The sequence below is a fragment of the Solanum tuberosum genome, unplaced genomic scaffold, assembly GCF_000226075.1.
Source record: "Solanum tuberosum cultivar DM 1-3 516 R44 unplaced genomic scaffold, SolTub_3.0 scf00177, whole genome shotgun sequence".
Taxonomy (NCBI): domain Eukaryota; kingdom Viridiplantae; phylum Streptophyta; class Magnoliopsida; order Solanales; family Solanaceae; genus Solanum; species Solanum tuberosum.
In genome coordinates, this window is record NW_006239101.1 from 35,890 (window position 1) to 55,223 (window position 19,334).

At 29.9% G+C, this 19,334-nt stretch overlaps 1 protein-coding gene across 2 annotated transcripts; it reads right to left on the reverse strand.

The window, feature by feature from the left end:
• Positions 1-3,648: 3,648 nt before the first annotated feature.
• On the reverse strand, positions 3,649-7,577 carry LOC102592252 (auxin response factor 18-like). 2 transcript variants are annotated; one of them, XR_001474300.1, is made up of 5 exons: positions 7,010-7,577; positions 5,682-6,895; positions 4,404-5,118; positions 4,220-4,324; positions 3,649-4,100 (listed from the first exon to the last, which is right to left on the reverse strand). XR_001474300.1 is itself a non-coding variant. In XM_006354265.2 (4 exons), the coding sequence occupies exons 2-4, from the start codon at positions 6,795-6,797 to the stop codon at positions 4,025-4,027; spliced, it is 2,091 nt and encodes a 696-aa protein (XP_006354327.1). In that variant the 5' UTR covers positions 6,798-6,895; positions 7,010-7,577; the 3' UTR covers positions 3,649-4,024. The 2 variants fall into 2 exon arrangements, 1 of the variants encoding a protein (XP_006354327.1); XM_006354265.2 differs by having other exon boundaries at positions 4,220-5,118.
• Between the last annotated feature and the right edge of the window lie 11,757 nt (positions 7,578-19,334).

Here is a 19,334-nt window from a genome sequence, read left to right on the forward strand (position 1 = left end):
TTCACGTGATCCAACTCAAAACTACTTATGATCTTGTCTATTCTTTTGTTTTTATTTTTATTTTTTGTGTTGTGAAATCTGTCGGTGACTATTTTCACTCCAAGTAAAGTGTCTCTGTCGGTTCTTTCATTCCGTTCGTCACAAATTATCGATTGTATTTTTCTTATAATGTCTTAAAAGAAAATATAATTTATATTAACTTAACACAATTTTTAAGAGAGTTTTTATTAAGAGTGTATTTTACTAAGTTCATTTTATTAATGATGTTTTAAAACCTCTAAATTTGACTAATATTATTTTATTACAAATAGTTGTATGAGGAAAAAAAAACTATGTACACTATATTTTTAGTATAGAAGTCAATTTAAATGAAACGGAAGGAGTAACTAGGAACAGTTTTGACTATGTTATCCTTATTTATGTTTGAAGATATATTATCCCTTCATTGAATATTTACTCAATTTATGTATCATTATGCCACAATTGAACTGTTTATAGTATTTAATAACAAATTTTACTAAGCGTAAGCCGTAAAATGAAAATAATAATAATTTATATTACTTTAAGATAACTATTAAGAAATCACGACATATAATTTGGGACGCGAATAACTCTTTTACTTAATTAATGCTATTAATGCTAAGTAGTACTATGGCTTAATTAGGATCTGATTAGGCTTTAGGAGTGGAAATTAAGAAGCTTATTATAAAAGTCTTCTCTTTTCTATAATTAAATGATGTTTATTAAGCTCATAAAATGGATCTTTGTCAGTAAAAGGTTTACACATACTAAGTCAATGGCTTGAAATTAATGGGATCCCAACTTGTGTATAATTATACTCGTATATACGTATGTTTTAAGTGTGTGCACCTTTTTGCACCACAAAATAAATCAAATTATATATATATATATATATATTGATGTTGAATTTTAATTATTTGTAGTTCTTCAGTCTATATATTGGGACAAGCTAGTGTACAATTTATTTTGTCAAAAACCTACATATTTAGTCACACACGTAACCCGTACATACAGACAAAGGAAACAAAAAGATATTTAGGGAAAAAATTATTGCATTTTATTATATGAAAACAAAATGCAAATATGGTTATAGAATTAACAACTATTTCAATCTTCTTAAAATAATATTTTAAAACTCAAAAAATTACTTGTTCATATTTTCAATCTTCATTAAAGCACACCAATCAATATAAATTATGATAGGATGATTGCGATTCTTCTATCATAAATCAGATGTCTCAATTTTCGAACCCTTAAAAATGAAACATATCTTATTTGAGACCGTCTCTTCAAAAATAACTCAACGATCCTCAAATTTTAGTTTAATTGTATTTCAGTGCGAATACTAAACCACGATTATTGTCCGGGGCAGCTCTACTACTTTGAAAAAAAAGCAATTGCCTTAGACCCCAAAATTTGAGGGCCCTCATTTAAAAAAATAAAATAATAGGTTATAAGTATTATTTTTTTTTAAATACCGAGTATTACTTATAGAAAATAAAAACTTTTCATTAAAAAGTAAAGAAGTAATAGAAGTTCGACAAATTATGAATACTATGTCTCAAGAAAGATTAAATAATTGGCTATAATAAACTTCATAAAAAATATATATTCGAATTGAAGGCCTCCATTCGGATTTGGCTTTAGGCCACCGATTTATTAGAGCCGCCCCTGATTATTGTTATTATCATACAATGCATGTACATGATGGCCATCATGTATGATATCTATCTATGTACATATCATATCTATAGCACAAACACACATATTTTTCCAATATTTAAATCAAATAAACAAACACTTTAAATACTATATTATAAAATTTACATATGATATTCCGGAAGAATCGGAGTAGTTAAGACTACAACATTTAGAAGGTATAACTAAATCAATTTTTATGGGTACCCTTCCCTGGCGTAGGATATAGGGAATCTTATTTATTTGGCTCTAACATATCGATAAATCAATAACTTTATAAATTTTATTTAAACATATGACCTACGATTTATTTCGATTTACCATCTACATGATAATTTTTATTTTTTAAAAAGAAGAAACAGCGTAGTCTTCAAAACGGCGCAACCCATGCAAAAATCTACTCTTGCTTACGTTGGCCACACGTGAACCCTATTTACTCTTTGACCAATCAACCTCCTTTATTTGACTTACACCTGTCTTCACTCTTCACACGTGTGTCTCATTCGGGGCGGAGCTAAAAGTTCGAAAACAGATTTGGTCAAATTCAGTAACTTTTGCTTGGTGCGTTTGTATTAAGAAGTTTTATTGAATACGTATAGATATTAAGTTTAATTGAATACGTATAGATATCACCTCTAGTACAGATTCATGTGAATTCAATAGTTTTATTTTTATCCAAATTTTATGTGTAAGTAGCTAATAATTAAAGTATCAATTATTATTATTTATTTTGATATTCGAAAACCGCCTCAAGTTTTTTTTTCTTTTTAAAAAAGAAAGAAATAAAAGTCATTTGTTGTTGGTGTTGCTGATGTTGTCTTTGCGTAACTCTATCTTTGACTTTGTGTTTGCTGTTTGTTGCTGAAATTAAGGTCAATGTTTCATTAAATTTAATTAATTTTTAATTGCCTCAATCCCAATACTAATCACGTAAACAAACATTTAATTAATTTTAAAAAAATTTCCCAATTCTTGCGGCAACAAAATAGCAGTATTTAATGTAGGACTTTGTTTAGGGTATCTTGTTTTCAAATGTTTTTGGTCTACCATGTGACTTCTGCTCTTTTAGGGTCTGCAGATTATGTCGTGTACACATGGCATTTTATTATTTTTTCACCGAACGTTCGATACCTATATTAAAACTCGATCAAGGAAGGATTCAAACTCAAGATTTGAGGTAATAGGTGGAGGGAGGTTTGCTTGTTGATTTAGTACTAATATTTTTTTGTCAATTATTTGATTAGACATATACTTAAATCATTATCAAGATTAATAATAAGTCCAATTTTTTTTTTAAAACAAAATCTTTTTAAAGATAACATAATCGTGTACGCAAAATATCTATAATCCTTTTAAAGATATATACTTTCTAATTTCTAAATATATATCCTTTGATCCAATAATGATGTTGACAAATATATTTTCCCATATTCCGACCAACACCTTTGTGCAGGTCTTCCATATATTTAGAATTTCGCAAGTCGTCTATATCACACCCCTTTTAGAATACAATTTTCCCCAAATTCTACGTAAACACGATGATACTTTTTATGATGTGATAGGTGTAGTTGGGCCGTGAACAACCATCATACTCGTACAATAAAAGTTGAATATGTTCGATCTATAGTCATTAAGTTGCCTTCTGGAATGATCTACTTAATTCATCGAGTCGTTCAAAATGACCAATTAATAGGCTCTATATATGCTTATCTATGCCTTTTTTGCAATCAAATGTGTTCCTTTCCACTCTTTTGACTTTGGAGATGTTATGAGGTAGAGACAGATCAAGAATTTGACTTTGTATACGTGTATTTGAACAAAAAATCCCATTTATATATACATATAGTTCGAGCTGAAGACAATAGATGTGCGTGCATTCGCCGCTAGAATACTAAATCATCAATAAAACAAGAAAAAAACTTTTAGACAAAGTTTTGAACTATATACTGATTAGATATATAGAAAATAAAAACTAGAACAAGTCTTTAAGCCTTCTTAGAAGGCCTTTAATTAACAAATGGAGTACTAGAATTAGCAGACAAAGCCTACAAAAAACAAGTTCTATCTTGTTCTTTGTAGGTATTGTCTTGGAACAAAAACTCGGAAACGATCCCAAGAAAAGTGAAAACTACTAGTAAATATATTGAAACGTTGATGCAAAACGCAAACTTTTCCACTCATAAACTAGGTAAATTGAACATCATCATCGTCAGCATGTCCGAAAGAGTTGAGATGTTAGGAACAAAGCACTCGATCATCCAGCTATACAGTTCGAAAAAGGAAAGTGGAGATTTACTTGTTCTCTCTATTCCCTGATTCCTACATTGTCACTGCTTGAATCAGTTAGAATTGTTAACCTTCGCGCTGTTTTCATGAAGTCGCTGCAAAATAGAGGAAAGAAACACTTCCTTACTACGAAAGCAATGTGAACTATTTCATTATATGAATAAACAGATAATGGAGTATGTTGGAAAACATGGGAAATTTTTTGAAAACATACCTATATGGTTCATCACCAAGTTGCTTGACCGAGCCAGTGGTATCCCGGTAAAGTACGTGATTAAGCATCTCCGAGTTGTCAATACCGAACATATTTGCCAATTTCCTGCATAACTCTTCGTAAGATCCTAGCAATGAAAGATCCAGAGTGCGACCTACATCTTCTGATTCCATAAAAACCTTACAGTGTCCAATCTCGGTATTAGGCTCAGATTGAAATGTGTCGCATGGTGAGCGTTCTGTTAATCCACGTTGATTGAGTGCAGAACCTGAACCATCGGACACGTTCCCGATTTTATCAGCATTTCCATCAGAGGAACTATTCCCTGTACGAACAGTAGAAACAGTATCTCCCGAGCAGCTAAGAGAGATCTGCTGCTCAGTAAGTATAGGTTGACCGAAAAGCACGAGTTGTGGTGCTTTCCCAATATCAGATTTCTTCGTAGAGTGAGCAGAATTTCCCATGGTTAGCAAGCAAGATATATTCTCATTGTTGCATGGCTTGCTGATCATTGGAATATTCAGGGGTCTACGAGGTGCTGCTGCAGCCTGATCAAGTGGTGGAAAACCAACCGGAAACAAACTAGAATGCAACTTATTGAAATGGAGATCTGATAATGATAAACCATATTGAGCATGCCTGGCTCCCTGCATGCCAGCAGGGGTGTTGTCAGGAAGACAACCAAAGGGGCTATTAGGCCCTAGAAGGTGGTTGCCGGAGAAAGCCGGCATAGGAAGGTGGCCATCGAGAGGAAAATCTGGATGTTGAGGTAATCTTAGTTTCTTTCGTGGGGGCGAAAAGGGAGAAAGATGAATGGTAGGCATGTTTGAGACTAATTCCACAAGCCATGGGCTGACACGTTTTACGTTTTGGAGCAGATCAGGTTCGTCCCACGTCACCTACAGCAATTCATCACAATTTAAGTCAGGATCATACTAAATTAAGCAAGAATTGATTGATTGTCGGATTCTGTCCCCTTCTTTTGTAAGTAAAGAAACAGGACACACTATGTAATAATTCAACCCTCTGTTTGGGAAATAAAAGCTACAACTCCAAGTATTGTTCATTGAGTTCAAATACAGGTATCAAAACTCTCCAACTTCACGAGATTGCAAAAATATTTAAACATTGTGTTATAGAATATAAAAAGTCCCTGATTCTTTTTTTCTCTAAAAACAAATTTAAATAGTTTATCTTTTCTACAGATTAGGAGTTCTTTTCCTTTTTGGTATACCAATCTGAATCACTTCCTATAAGTTTATGTGTATAACATAACGAGTGCAACACTAAGTTATTAATGAAATGATATTTGTTTTTCTTTTTTAATCAAAACAAACAACGAATCTGTGGGGAACAATCAGCACAAAATGTGAGAAACATTATGTGACCGAGTATGTGTGCTTACATCAGGATCATATATGACAGATCACAATGGGGATGCACTAAATAAAGATGGTATTACCTGAAGAAGCCTCCACGGTGAATCTGGCCATCGAACGGGATCGGAGACTTGAACTGAAGATATAGTTCCCATGAACCAACTTATCCGTGAAGAATCTTCAGTTTCAAAAGGCATCTTGAACCTCATCCCCGAGCACCAACGGATCTGCAATGCTGACTTTACAAGCGATGACTTCACGCAGAACTCCGGAGTACTAGCACGAGGGTAGTAGATCACCTCAAATGGCTGTCCACTGGCTGCAAGATTTGCAGCTTCAACAACTGATTCTGCCTTAACTTTTCCCTTGTTCATCAAGTTCCCACCATTATTCCCATTTCCATTCCCATTTCTCATTAATTTATTCTCATCTTCCCTAAGAAAACTGGAAAACCCTCCGTATGGTACCATACAATTCCCTCCAGCCGGATTCCATCCAGAAGAAGTCTCAGGTCCACCTCCAATTCCCCTCTTTGCCCTCCGAATGCCTACACAAAGGTCCCCGTTTTCAGCCCTCAAGAACACAATGGAATCACCCGCGACGAGCTTTTTATGGTTCACAAAAGTACTCCATCCAGTCGTCAACAGATGGCGCCTTGGCGTCCCTCTATAAATATGCCTGAATTTCCACGTCTCCCCATGAACATCCTTAGCAAGGATGGTTTGAACAGGAGGATCCGCAGAGTAATCCAGACGAGGAAAGATCGTCTCTGCACAATACCTCGGGACAGAAAAACCTCCACCATTATTTGCATCTGATTGCGTTAACGTCTTAGCAAATGAACTAGGCTTATCTTGGTTATCCGAACCATTCATCCCAACAACCCCATCATCATCAAACTCAACCTCATTCCTACCAACAGGAATCAACCTAATTTTGGCAAAAACCTCATCAGTCTCAGGATCTGCCATATACTTAATTGCGGAGACTTTACAAGGAATATACGACGGAATCCTAATGGAGCTCCTAAAATCAACATTTCCAGAGGCATGCTCTGAGTGTCCTTGAGGAAAGTAGAAAACTTTTGAACTAATTGAAGGCATTTGTACCATACTACCAGCACAAGCATGCCATAGTTGAGAATCTAAACACTTTTCTATTTCCTTCACTTTGTCCTTTGGATCCATAAAAGTAATCATCTTGATGTCAACAAAATCTTACTAATATGACAATCAATTCAAGAACCAACAAGTCTTTCACCTCATAAATACTTACTTTCCCATTAGGAATAGAAATGCTGTCATCAAATAAAAAGAAACAAATATTCTTTAAGCATATTAATTGTACCAATTAGCAAAAAACAAAGTAAATCACAATAAATTCAACTCAAAGAAGTTTCAAAAGTCCATACCTTTTTTATATCTGTTCAACAAAGATATCTATCTCCAGAAACACCAATTATAAGTACATAATACTCAAGAGAATTTGCTGAATTACCACCAAATTAGAACAATTTTACAAGATTCAACCCAAAACCCCTCATTCTCTTCAATTTGACCACTTCAAAACATAAAATTCCCTCCTAATCATCCATTAAACACAAAATAACTGAGGTCTCCAACAACCTTGACTCACTTTGAGCTCAAAATCAAGCAAAAAATCAATCTTTTTTTCTCAAAATCAAGAAACACTCAAAATTTGCTCCAAGAAACCAAAAGATTCCACCTTTACACTGTTTTTGCCACACCCACAACAAAATAACAGAACCCCACTTCACAATTCACCAGACAGAAACAAGAAACAAGAAACAAGAAAAAAGACAGAAAAAAAAACCAAGAAAACCCTAACAAATCATCAAAATTGATGGAAAGTGAAAAACTGGTTTAGAGTGGGCTTTCACTAACAATACTCTTTGTCATGTTTTTGTCTCAAAATACACACAAATATATATATTTCTCACACAAAAGAGAAAGAGAGAGTTCTCTGTTTGAATCATACAAAAAGAAAAAGATGTATACATATATATGATGACTCCTCTATGCATTCTATGTCCACACATGTATGTGTGTGCCCATGTAAAAAACTTGTCTATTTCTCTCTCTCTTGTTCTGTTTTAACTTTCACTATTTACCTATTCGATCTCTAATTAAAGTAGAATCATTATATATATTCGGTTCGGTTTTTTTCAGTTTGGTTATTCGGTTATGTCAATAATTAATAACATACATAACCAAAGTAATAATATTTAATCACTTAAATATACTTTCTAATATAAATCATAAGTAAAACTTAAAACACAATACTTATAAGTATACCTATTAGAGATGTAATTCAAGCATAAAATATAAACGTAATCATCATGAAAGACAATAACCAAAAAGGGACAAAAGTGGTTAACTCCAACTTAATTCTAAGTCTAAACATTATATATATAATTCAGTTTTTTTTTGTTTTTATTTTTAAAATCCGAAACCAAACCAAAAAACCAAACAAAGTAATTTATTAATCCAAAATCAATCCGAAAAACCAAAAAACCAATCCAAATAAAAATTTGATTTGATTTGATTTTGTTATTCGGTTTAATCCGAATAGTGCACACCCCTAATCCGGTGTCACTCTTTTTATCAAAAATATATTAAATTCACCACTCAAAATCAAAATCTCTAGTTAAAAAAGAAATAGCCTCATTTCAACATTTTTTATTAAAAAACTAGTAGCCTTATGAAGTACACCACTTAGTAAATTATTATTTTTAGCATTTTTGATAAATGATTCTCTCTATAATTTTTTTTATACTTTTTAGTTGTTTTTTTTGTGATGTTCGATATTTAAATTGTGGCTCAAATAATTTAAATTTATATCGGGGATAGCTTTTATTCAAGAATTGTTTTAATAATGAGACTCGAAATTGAGTGTTAAGGAAAAAACAGTTTCATCCACATGTGATGATTTTTTTTTTCTTATTTCTTTTAGGTTTCTTGATAATTGATAAGTATATTTTTATGGTTTTTGGTTGGTTGAATAAAATTTTATTTTTCTGACCATTTTCTTCGGATCTGAAGAAACTCTGCTGTATCTTCAGAAGCCAGCAAAACAACAAAGATCTTAAAGCCAGCTATTCACTTTTTTTTTCTTCTTTTTGTTATTTTCAATTATTATGGTATTAAATAAAATAATACTAGGAAAATAGTATTGTCATTTTCATTATTTATTTAATGGATTAAAAAATTAATTGATTTATTCTCTTGGATTTACTTGATCAATTTGATAAGTTGAAGTTGGATTAATTTAATGTGATTATTGTGATAGTTGGAAATATGGGAAGTCAATAGTACTCTTAAAGCAAGGCAAATGCTGTGATTAATTAATTAGGTTGAGAATATTAAAATATTGGGTTAGATTGACTAAACCATGTGGGACACTAATTTTATTTTTTGACTGAAGTTAACTAACTATAAATTGACATAATTAACCTCCAAATTTGGTTTATTAAATTAGTTGTACCTACTAAATAGTAATATTGTTGTTATGTTGGTGTTAATCTATTTATTTATGTATGTGTGTGAGTGTGACCCTAGGGACAACTTTGGAACACTTAACTCTTTTAATGTGTTTATTTGACGTGAATTCGAGTTAGTTTGGTCGGGATATTTTATATATTGAAAAATTATATTCAATATGCTACTGATTTTTAGTTAACTAAATTGAGTTCTCCCAATCTACAACCCGTGCACAAATTCTATATAGATTATTTTCAATAGTTGTGTTTATTGAGATTTTTTTTAAGCTCTCTTAACGATTGCATTATGATGCTGATACTTAGTAATCTTTATTACATGTTGTTAACGTATCCACTGTAGTAATTTTTTAAAGATGTTTTTGGGTTAAGATGAACTAAACAATGAATCACAAATTATATCGAATCAACTTTTATATTTGATTTGTTTGTTTGTTATCTTATAACTCGTCTAATTACTTAATAATTTATCAAAATACACATATTTTTATAGAGTTTCATTAATCAATAAGAGTAGTAACCAATTATTCTTTTATATAATCTTTCACGTGGTACAACCAATCTCTTCAGTGGAGCATGAGTTTTTATTTTTATTTTTTGTAGAGTTTCAAAATAATAGGTCTTTCTTACAAAATATAAACTTATGGATCAAGTTTTACATTAAAAAAAAATATAAATTAAATTCACGATTCGAAATCATTTTTTTTTTGTTGAATTTGAAATTTGAATTATGATCATAAATCGCATTTCTAAACGCTAAGTTGATATCACGATCCTAAATTACATTTTCAAATGCTAATTTAAAATCATAACTACATATCACATATCCAAACGTAAGCCAACTTTAACCTAAAGAACCAAAATTCCACGAAAAAGTACACAATTGGCATTAATGTCTTTTCCTTTTTTCACCTTATTTAAATGATGGCTATATTTCAAATACGTGGATTCATTTAATTTCTTTTAAATTTTGACCACATAATTCGATAAAGATAGTAAAGAGACCTTCAATTAAAACTGGCAACGGGGACCGGTTTGGCCCGACTTGACCCACTAAACTAAACTGTGTCTTTGTTAGGTTCGAGCTTGGATCGAGTCGGGACAACTTTTAGTGGGTCGGATGGGGAAAGGGTTAGCCAACCAAGTAAATTTCTTGTGTCATCTTGGTAATTACCTATTTCATTTCAAATTATTTTCTTAATTTTTAAAATTAAATATCTCAAATGATTTATTATTTTAGAAGTTCAGGATAAAATTAATGATTATTTTACTATAAAAAAATTATATATACTTTTTCTTTTCCTTCTATTGATTAAATAAAAATGTTTCCTTTCTCGAAAGACTTTTCAATATTTACGTCCTCTTGATAATGTCAACATCGAGAAATTTACCTTGTATTTTTTATTTTAAAAAAAAAACAATCATCAAAAAAGGTTGACAACAAGAAGAATTTAAAGTAATTTTAAATATAATAAATTAAATAAAGTGTTTTTTTTTGTAATTTCTAGATACTATTTATATTTAAAAATAATAAGAAATGTATATCCAAATTCACTTGAAGGTTTAAGGTAAATTCTTTTAAGAAACGGAGGGAATATTTTTATTAAATGGGATTACAATAAATATTTTAAAAAGTTTTGAATTTAAATTATTCAAAATCAAACTCCCAATACTATTGATACCAAACGCCAAGTTAAAAAAAGATATAAAAACTACTCGATGCAACGATTTAGAGTCCTTCTATTACTCTTTATAATGGTACTATTAAAAAAATTACAAAACATAAGGACGTTATATATTTTTACAACAAATATACACTCCACATATATTTTACATATTTTTCACATACAATTGATCTCACATATAGTTTGAAAACAAATATACAATGGATCAAGTTGGCTATACATATCATATGTCTTTACATACATGTAATTTTTACTATATATAGTTAAAATCAGATATTATATTCACGTAATTTCATTCGATACTAAATAGTGCTATTTTAAAAATCCCCCATTAAGAGAATATATGAAGTGCTGGGATTATATGAAGATCAGAAAATTCCAAAAAAAGTTACCTATAATAAATAAGGACAAAGTAATTGAAGGAATTCTAACAAAAAATCTTTGCAATTATAACCTTTCTATGTCAAGTTTATGCTACATTCCGTACAATGGACTAACCTATGGCGTGAATTTCAAAATTGTATAAAAGGTAGTTAATCAAATGTACTTTACAACACTGCATTGCATGTATGTGAAGATATTAACTCTTAGTTAGATTTATCAATTAATTGTACTTTATAATCTATCGTCCGTTCATTTTTATTTATTCATTTTGAGTTTTGTACGCCTGCTTTTTGGTTTTCCATCCAGTGTCCGAAGCCCACATTGGAGCCCTGACTAAATTCGAATCGTGCTTTGCAGGGCCCATTCGGGGGTGGCGCTCCCAACAAGATTTTCTCCATATCCAGGGCTCAAACCCGAAACCTCTGGTTAAGGGTGAAACACTCCCACCAGTGCACCACAACTCATGTTGATAGTTTTGTACGCCTGTTAAAAAATAATAATTAATATAATTTTAGGTTATTCGAGAAATAAGTAATTAACGTTGAGGATAAAATAAATTATTTTTTTTCCTGATATATGAAAAATAGCAAACAAAAGTAAAAATTTAATTTTGAAATAATGTAAAAATGAAGGAGGGGAGTATATACCCAAAGTGAGATATAATTATGGTGGTTCAAAAAATAAATCAAGATGGTCCTAATGTTAGTACCTCATTTACTCCTTTTCAAAACATTGAGGTGATAATAGAGAAACACAACACAAATGAGTATTAGAATGTATGTTTTTAAAAGTTTTTTTTAGTGGTGTTTGATATTTATATTGAGGTCGTATAAAATTTAAATTCAAGCTGAAAAGTTTCATATTAGAGAGTACAATGTTCCCTAATAAGATCGATCCCAAACATATGAGTTGAGTCTGAGATATTTAGTGAAGGACGAATGAATACTTACTAGAAATTGCAAAAATGCGACATGCAAAAACGGATTTATATCAACTTTTCTAAGTCTAGCTAAACATATTGAGCTGTAAATAGTTATAGTCATTTTGAACTGACGGACTCTAAATTTTGAATATTGCTATAATGTTTAGGACCAGAGTCACTGTAGTAATGGTCCATACTAAAGACTAAAGAGGCTAAGACAAAAAGACAACACAATAATGCAATATGGGTATACAGTGCAAAGATAACTCAAAAGACTTGTAGTTTCAACTACAAATTAAAGATGTGGCTAAAGTTTCAATAGGCAAAAGTTTGTGTACTGCTATGCCAAACATATATTATAGGAGTACTATTTTTGCCAACTTTGGCCAATCTATGAGGAAATAAAAATAGAAGAAAATGAAAAAAAATATATTTGAAGAATCATTAGTTTTGATCATATTCACTTATTATCTTGGTATAGGGAGTCTTCCCATTTAAAAAATTGTGTGAGGCGTGTATTTAAGTTTATATCAGTAACTTTTGAATAACATACGATCATACATATAAAAAAGATTATTTACATACCTTATAATTAGCAACATATTTAAAATTTGAAGACTAGCTACGAATGTCTGCATTGTCTTTAGTGTGAATTTGCTACTAACGACAGAAATAGAATGGAGATCTTTATTTGATTGATTCAATATTCTATTGGATTCAATTCGATTGATTTACAAGATTTTTTTCAAATCTATGTACATACAAAATTTTGTATGTCATATATTGTACCACCACACATCTCTTATTTGACATAATTTAGAAACTTCAATATTGATTATAAAGTTTTTGTTGTAACCTATGTTTATTTGGTAGTTTTGACTTCTTTTATCTTTAATTATTTTCCGTCCTTGCAACATGTTAATTGAAAATAATGAATTCAATTAATAATTTATTATTATTATTATTATTGTTATTATTATTATATTATTATTATTAGTATTATTATTATTAGTAGTAGTAGTATTATTATTAGTATCATTGTTATAATAAATAGATGGGGAAGTTGGTTATATTTTTGGGACCATAGTTTTTAATCATATATAGTAAAGCCGTCTTAGCTAAGAAAATTATTAAAAACTTAATTACTTGGTCGGCCGTTTAACAAAATAAGTGCTCTATCAGGGACCCAAAATAAAACAAACAAATCATACTATTATTGGTGCTAATTATAATATGATGAAACAACAATTTACCTAATTTTATTTTCGGTCCCAAACCCTAAACTAGAAGAATTATGTTCCAAATACATGTATACGGAACAAATATATGTATTTCAGATACATGCGAGTTAAATTAGATGTAATTTATTTCAGATACACTGTATTTAATCATGATTCACATTTATCTCTGACACAAACTCTTTCGCTCACCTCTCCCTTCTCTCACGTCTCTATTCCTAGTTCCTATGTATATGTATTTAAGAATGTATTTGAGTTTCACAAATTTTATGTACGTATCCAATATCAATTTCATTCAATATATATTAATTTCATTATGAGTACCTAATGCACATCATCATCGAGAAAGAGGGAGACATCGAGGGGATAAGGTGGAATGAGATCCTCCGATTTAGCTCCTTTAGTTAAGGCCCCCCAACAATTAAGATATTGAATAGAAAAGGATTTTGTGTTTTCCACCATAATTTTGAAAATGAATGTTTAAATGCCCTTCAAGTAAGAAGGGCATAAAAGGGGAAGAGAGGAATTATGTAATTATTTTAAAGTAAAGAAGAATTTAGTAATTAAATATGATAGAAGTGCTTGTGTAATTAGATAGTTTTAAAATTAATTGGTTAAGCGACCATTAATTATTCTTAATTTCGTATAAAACATTTTTTTGTTTAGTTTTAATCTCCACACATTAATTATCTTATATTTATTTTGGGACTCTAATTAATCCAAATTGGCAATGCATAAAGCCAATTAAAAAAAAAGCGCTCACTACCATGTTTTGTTATTCATTTACGAGATTCGAATTCAAAATTTCTAATAATTTTATTTGTCCACCACATTATGTGACTAGTTATTTTCAAACCAAATAGTAGATTCATGTCATTATATATGTATATGGACCATGCCAATACATACCAAATAAATATATATACAAGTCGGTAACACACATGTACACAAACATAGAAATGTACAAATTAATATATTATATTATATATAGTATAAGAAACAAAGAAGAAGACTAATATTCTAAAGTCATAATTAAGACATGACCAGAAAGGAGTGCAAAAGACCATCCCCACAGTTTGGTTGAAAGATATTATTAATGCCATGAAACTATGTCCACCTTATTTCTGAATATTAGCTAAGGAGCACCAAGAATGAGACACTTTAACCATATCAATATATAATACTATATTTCTCTGCATACTAACCCTACCACTAATGGTGGAATCGATAAAGGATTCAAAATATAAAAAAGTAAATGTACAGTAAATCAAGATAATTTAATATTTATTATAAATATTATTAATTTTATACTTGAATATATAGTGTATTTTTTCGAACGAAGGGTTTCAGATGAACCCTAGCATCGGCCCTGCATAGATTAATTAATGTCAAAATCAGAAATTCTAATAAAAAGACTAAAAACAAGCAAGAATGTCACAGTGGAGATTTGGTTTTGTAACCTTTAGCGCTGTACTGTTAGCGGAATTCAACTATTAATATATTACGATAGATGAATTTAGTTGAAACTCCTATATATATGTACATCTGTCAGAGGAAGATATATTGTTTTCAATAGTGTTTGATAGAATCCAATAATTGTACAAATTATAAATTATGAAACCTAATCCCCCAGCCGATTCAAAAGGCGAGAATTCAAAAGTCATAAACTTTAAATACTGAATTCGCCTCTAACCTTTGTTTAAACCTGACCATCCAATATATAAAAATAGATAAAAGTTTGAAAAAGGCAAATAGATGCATGGGACATGCTCTACCCCTAACCTCTTTACAACTCAAGGCCTACTTCCCATTGTATTGTGTTGTAGTAGTATTAATTTCATGAGTTAATGCAAGAAAAAATAAAAAATAAAATAAAAATGGTCCATTTCAAGATGGTGGTGGGTTTTGTCTTTCAAGTGCTTGATACACCCCACGACTAAGTTGTCTACACTCAGCCTTTGCCATACAGACAGCTAACCAACTCCACATCACACATAATATATATATATATAAGACAATTCAAGTGTGAGATTAACCACCATCAAAGACACCACATGATGGTTTCTTTGCCAACACATAATAAAACACCTATCAATAATAAGAAATTAGCGATAAATAAAATTTTGTAGTTGAAAATAAAAGTCTCATACTAAACCTATCTAGGGATAGATTAATGGATTTCATGTTTTCTTGTAGTGAAAGAGGAAAAAAGAAAAAACTAAATTCAAGCTTTATTAGTTATACAAATATTCAGTAGAACTGAGATGGAGTTAGGATTTGAAGCTTATGAATTTGAGGTTATAGGTTTTTCAATTGATAGTTCGTACATATTCAATAAATTTCTTACCGAATTCAACCAAACCGGTAAAGCTATATTCTAGCTTTGTTTATGATACATAGTAACAAAGGCTGAATTTTTACTAAGAAGGTTCATTATTTACTATATATATATAATATTCGATAAAGAAAGTTCAAATAAACCTCACATGTTATATCATTGTGTTTCATTTTTTTTTATTACGTACAATCCCTTAGAAAAATATAGTTGTGTGGAGATCAACACAAGCCTCCATCTAGGGTTATCTTTTATCCTCCAAATTACAGAAATCCTACATTTTAGTTTACTTATTACCATTATCCCCTATAAGTTTTAGAAATCTCCAAAATCCCTCATTTTCGTGCATCAGATTAGTGTATCTCGCGCATCAGATTAGTGTATCATGTATAAAATGTAATGCATCTTACTTAACGATTAATGTATCTCGCGCATCAGATTAGTGTATCATGTATAAAATGTACATCAGATTAGTGTATAATGTATAAAATGTAATGCATCTTACTTAACGATTAATGTATCTCGCGCATCAGATTAGTGTATCATGTATAAAATGTACATCAGATTAGTGTATCATGTATAAAATGTAATGCATCTTACTTAACGATTAATGTATCTCGCGCATCAGATTAGTGTATCATGTATAAAATGTAATGCATCTTACTTAACGATTAATGTATCTCGCGCATCAGATTAGTGTATCATGTATAAAATGTACATCAGATTAGTGTATCATGTATAAAATGTAATGCATCTTACTTAACGATTAATGTATCTCGCGCATCAGATTAGTGTATCATGTATAAAATGTACATCAGATTAGTGTATCATGTATAAAATGTACATCAGATTAGTGTATCATGTATAAAATGTAATGCATCTTACTTAACGATTAATGTATCTCGCGCATCAGATTAGTGTATCATGTATAAAATGTACATCAGATTAGTGTATAATGTATAAAATGTAATGCATCTTACTTAACGATTAATGTATCTCGCGCATCAGATTAGTGTATCATGTATAAAATGTAATGCATCTTACTTAACGATTAATGTATCTCGCGCATCAGATTAGTGTATCATGTATAAAATGTAATGCATCTTACTTAACGATTAATGTATCTCGCGCATCAGATTAATGTATCAGCGCTTATATTATTATATCCGTTTGAGGGATTTCTGTAATTATAAACTTTTAAGGGATAGATTGTAATTTTGCCTTAAAAGTATGTGATTTCTGTAATTTGCCCAAATTGTTACTTAAACTCTTAATATTTTAAGAGGGAGATTCAGAACGTAAAATTTGTGAGTTTGGAATGTGTATGATTTTGTTATATATGTATGTTTTAGTAATTTTATGGATATATATATATAATTCGAATTGAAAGCAATTGATTTAGTCATGAATCCACTCAACCTGCTCTAATAAGCCTCTAGCATGCATATATGTATAGTAGGGTCTATACATGTACGTTCACTTTGATCAACTTGCATTTTGCATTTCTAATTAAAGTTTTACATATTTAATTTGCATGTTCGTGTTGTAGGGTCTAATACATATTAATTAAGCAACTATAAACGTACAGCAACATTAAAGCATCACTAAATTTGTGTTAGTTATAGTACATCATTGTGTTTCATTTTATTTTGTTTTCTTACAATTATTAATAAGTTCAATCAATAAGAAAATATATATATATACTTGTGTATGGAGAACACAAACGTCAATTAGGGTTTTTGATCCTCCAAACATTATTGGATTTTTTTCGAGCGCGACTTGAACTCCTTCTAATATCAATAATAGAGGTAGATTCAGAATGTTGAATCGATGAATTTAATCATTCAGAAGACAACGATCTTATTGTATATATGTGCATTTAATTTTTTTCGTAGGTATTATGTTCGAATCGAAAGAAACAAGATTTAATTATGAACCTAATGGAACCTTCCTTAATCTGCCTCTAGCATTGCATGTTGTAATGTGGGATCTATACATATCGTCCCTTTGATTATAATTTATTAATTTAATTTAATTATAATTAAAAAAGGAAGTTTTTGCTTAAGTTAAGCCTTAATATATATAACTCCAAACTTCATGATTGGAGAAAAAACATATATTCCTTTGTTACTGAGAATGTAATTAATTAAATAAAATAAATTAAAAGCAGTACAAATTAAAAGAAAAAAGTTTAAACAACCACATACTTGCATATTAATGCAAGGTTTAATTTGGATTTTATGTATGACTAGCTGAGTAGGGTATGTTAATGGCAAAGTTTGGTAAATTTGTATATTTTGTGGGGTGTCATAATGGCAAAGTTTTTCTATTAAACCTACTTAATTAATTTCTCAAAGACTTTAGTGTAAGTACTAGTTGGTTTTTGTTGGCAAAACCATGTATTTGTCACAACATTAATATGATAATGGGACCAGCAATTAGTTTCCTTGTTTTTTTTTCTTTACATGGACGTTAAGTGGACGTTTGGACATAAAATTTGTGAAATTTGAACAAAAGTAGTACTCATTTGTCTTTAAATTGAAAATTGATTATGTTTCGATATTAATATAATTAAAATTGTTTTTGAATTTTTGTGTGGGATTTGGAGTGAAAATTATAAAATGTTTGAATTTCGAAAAATCATAAATTTCATATATTTTAAATTGTTAATTAGTGTGGCGTATGGTATTACCTGCTTTAGTAGGTCGAAAAACTTTGAAAATGCCGCCTCCTCGCAGTTATATTACATAATTTTCAAAATTCACGGTCAAAATTTAAAAGGTTTGAGTTTCGAAGTTTAAACTATGACATATAAATTGAGACAAAAAAAATAAGTATTATTTAAGATTTTAAATTGATACATGATTGAAAGTAAAAAATAATTACCTCTATTTCTCTTTACCAATTCAAGCATAAATAAACACTAAATTATCTTATTATTGTATCAAAAACCTAATCAAATACAATGTTTAATGTTTTTTTTGTTTCATTTTAAAAATAAAATAAGCATCTGTATTTTGAACTTATAATAAAATAAAAAAGCAAAATTACACTGCTATGAGGCATTACTTTTAGATGAAATTTCATGAGAGACATAATGAGACAAAAGAAATAAGAAAAAATTAGTACTAGTAGAAGCAAAATCATTTCAAAGATGAATTTATTGACACATATTACTCACATCTTGTCCTTAAAAGTAACAAAAAAGTCAAAAATGTTCTCTTCTTGTGCTTTCTCAAAGTCTAATACAATGATTGTCACAATGAAAAAAGAAAAATAAACGTCAAGAGTATACTCACACCTTGATTTAAGTATAATATTGAAGTTCAACTAAATTAAATTTATGTTGAGAATTTAATTTTTAAGATAAAAATATTTTATATTAAAAACGATTTTATTTTAAGAGCTCAAATCTAAGACTTATGAATTTTGAATGTATTTCTTCTATCTACCTCCTCCTTTTCTAAGGTAAATAATCCAACTATGAAAAAGGCATATTGTACTCTGGTCAAATTATAAATAAAATTCCTCTAGAATATACTATCAAAGAAATCAATGCCCCTTGGAAAGAAACCATGCAAAAACTTTTATCAGCAGTATATATATAATATCTGTTTTTTTTTTTTTTTTTGGTGATATAAAGTAAATCCTATTA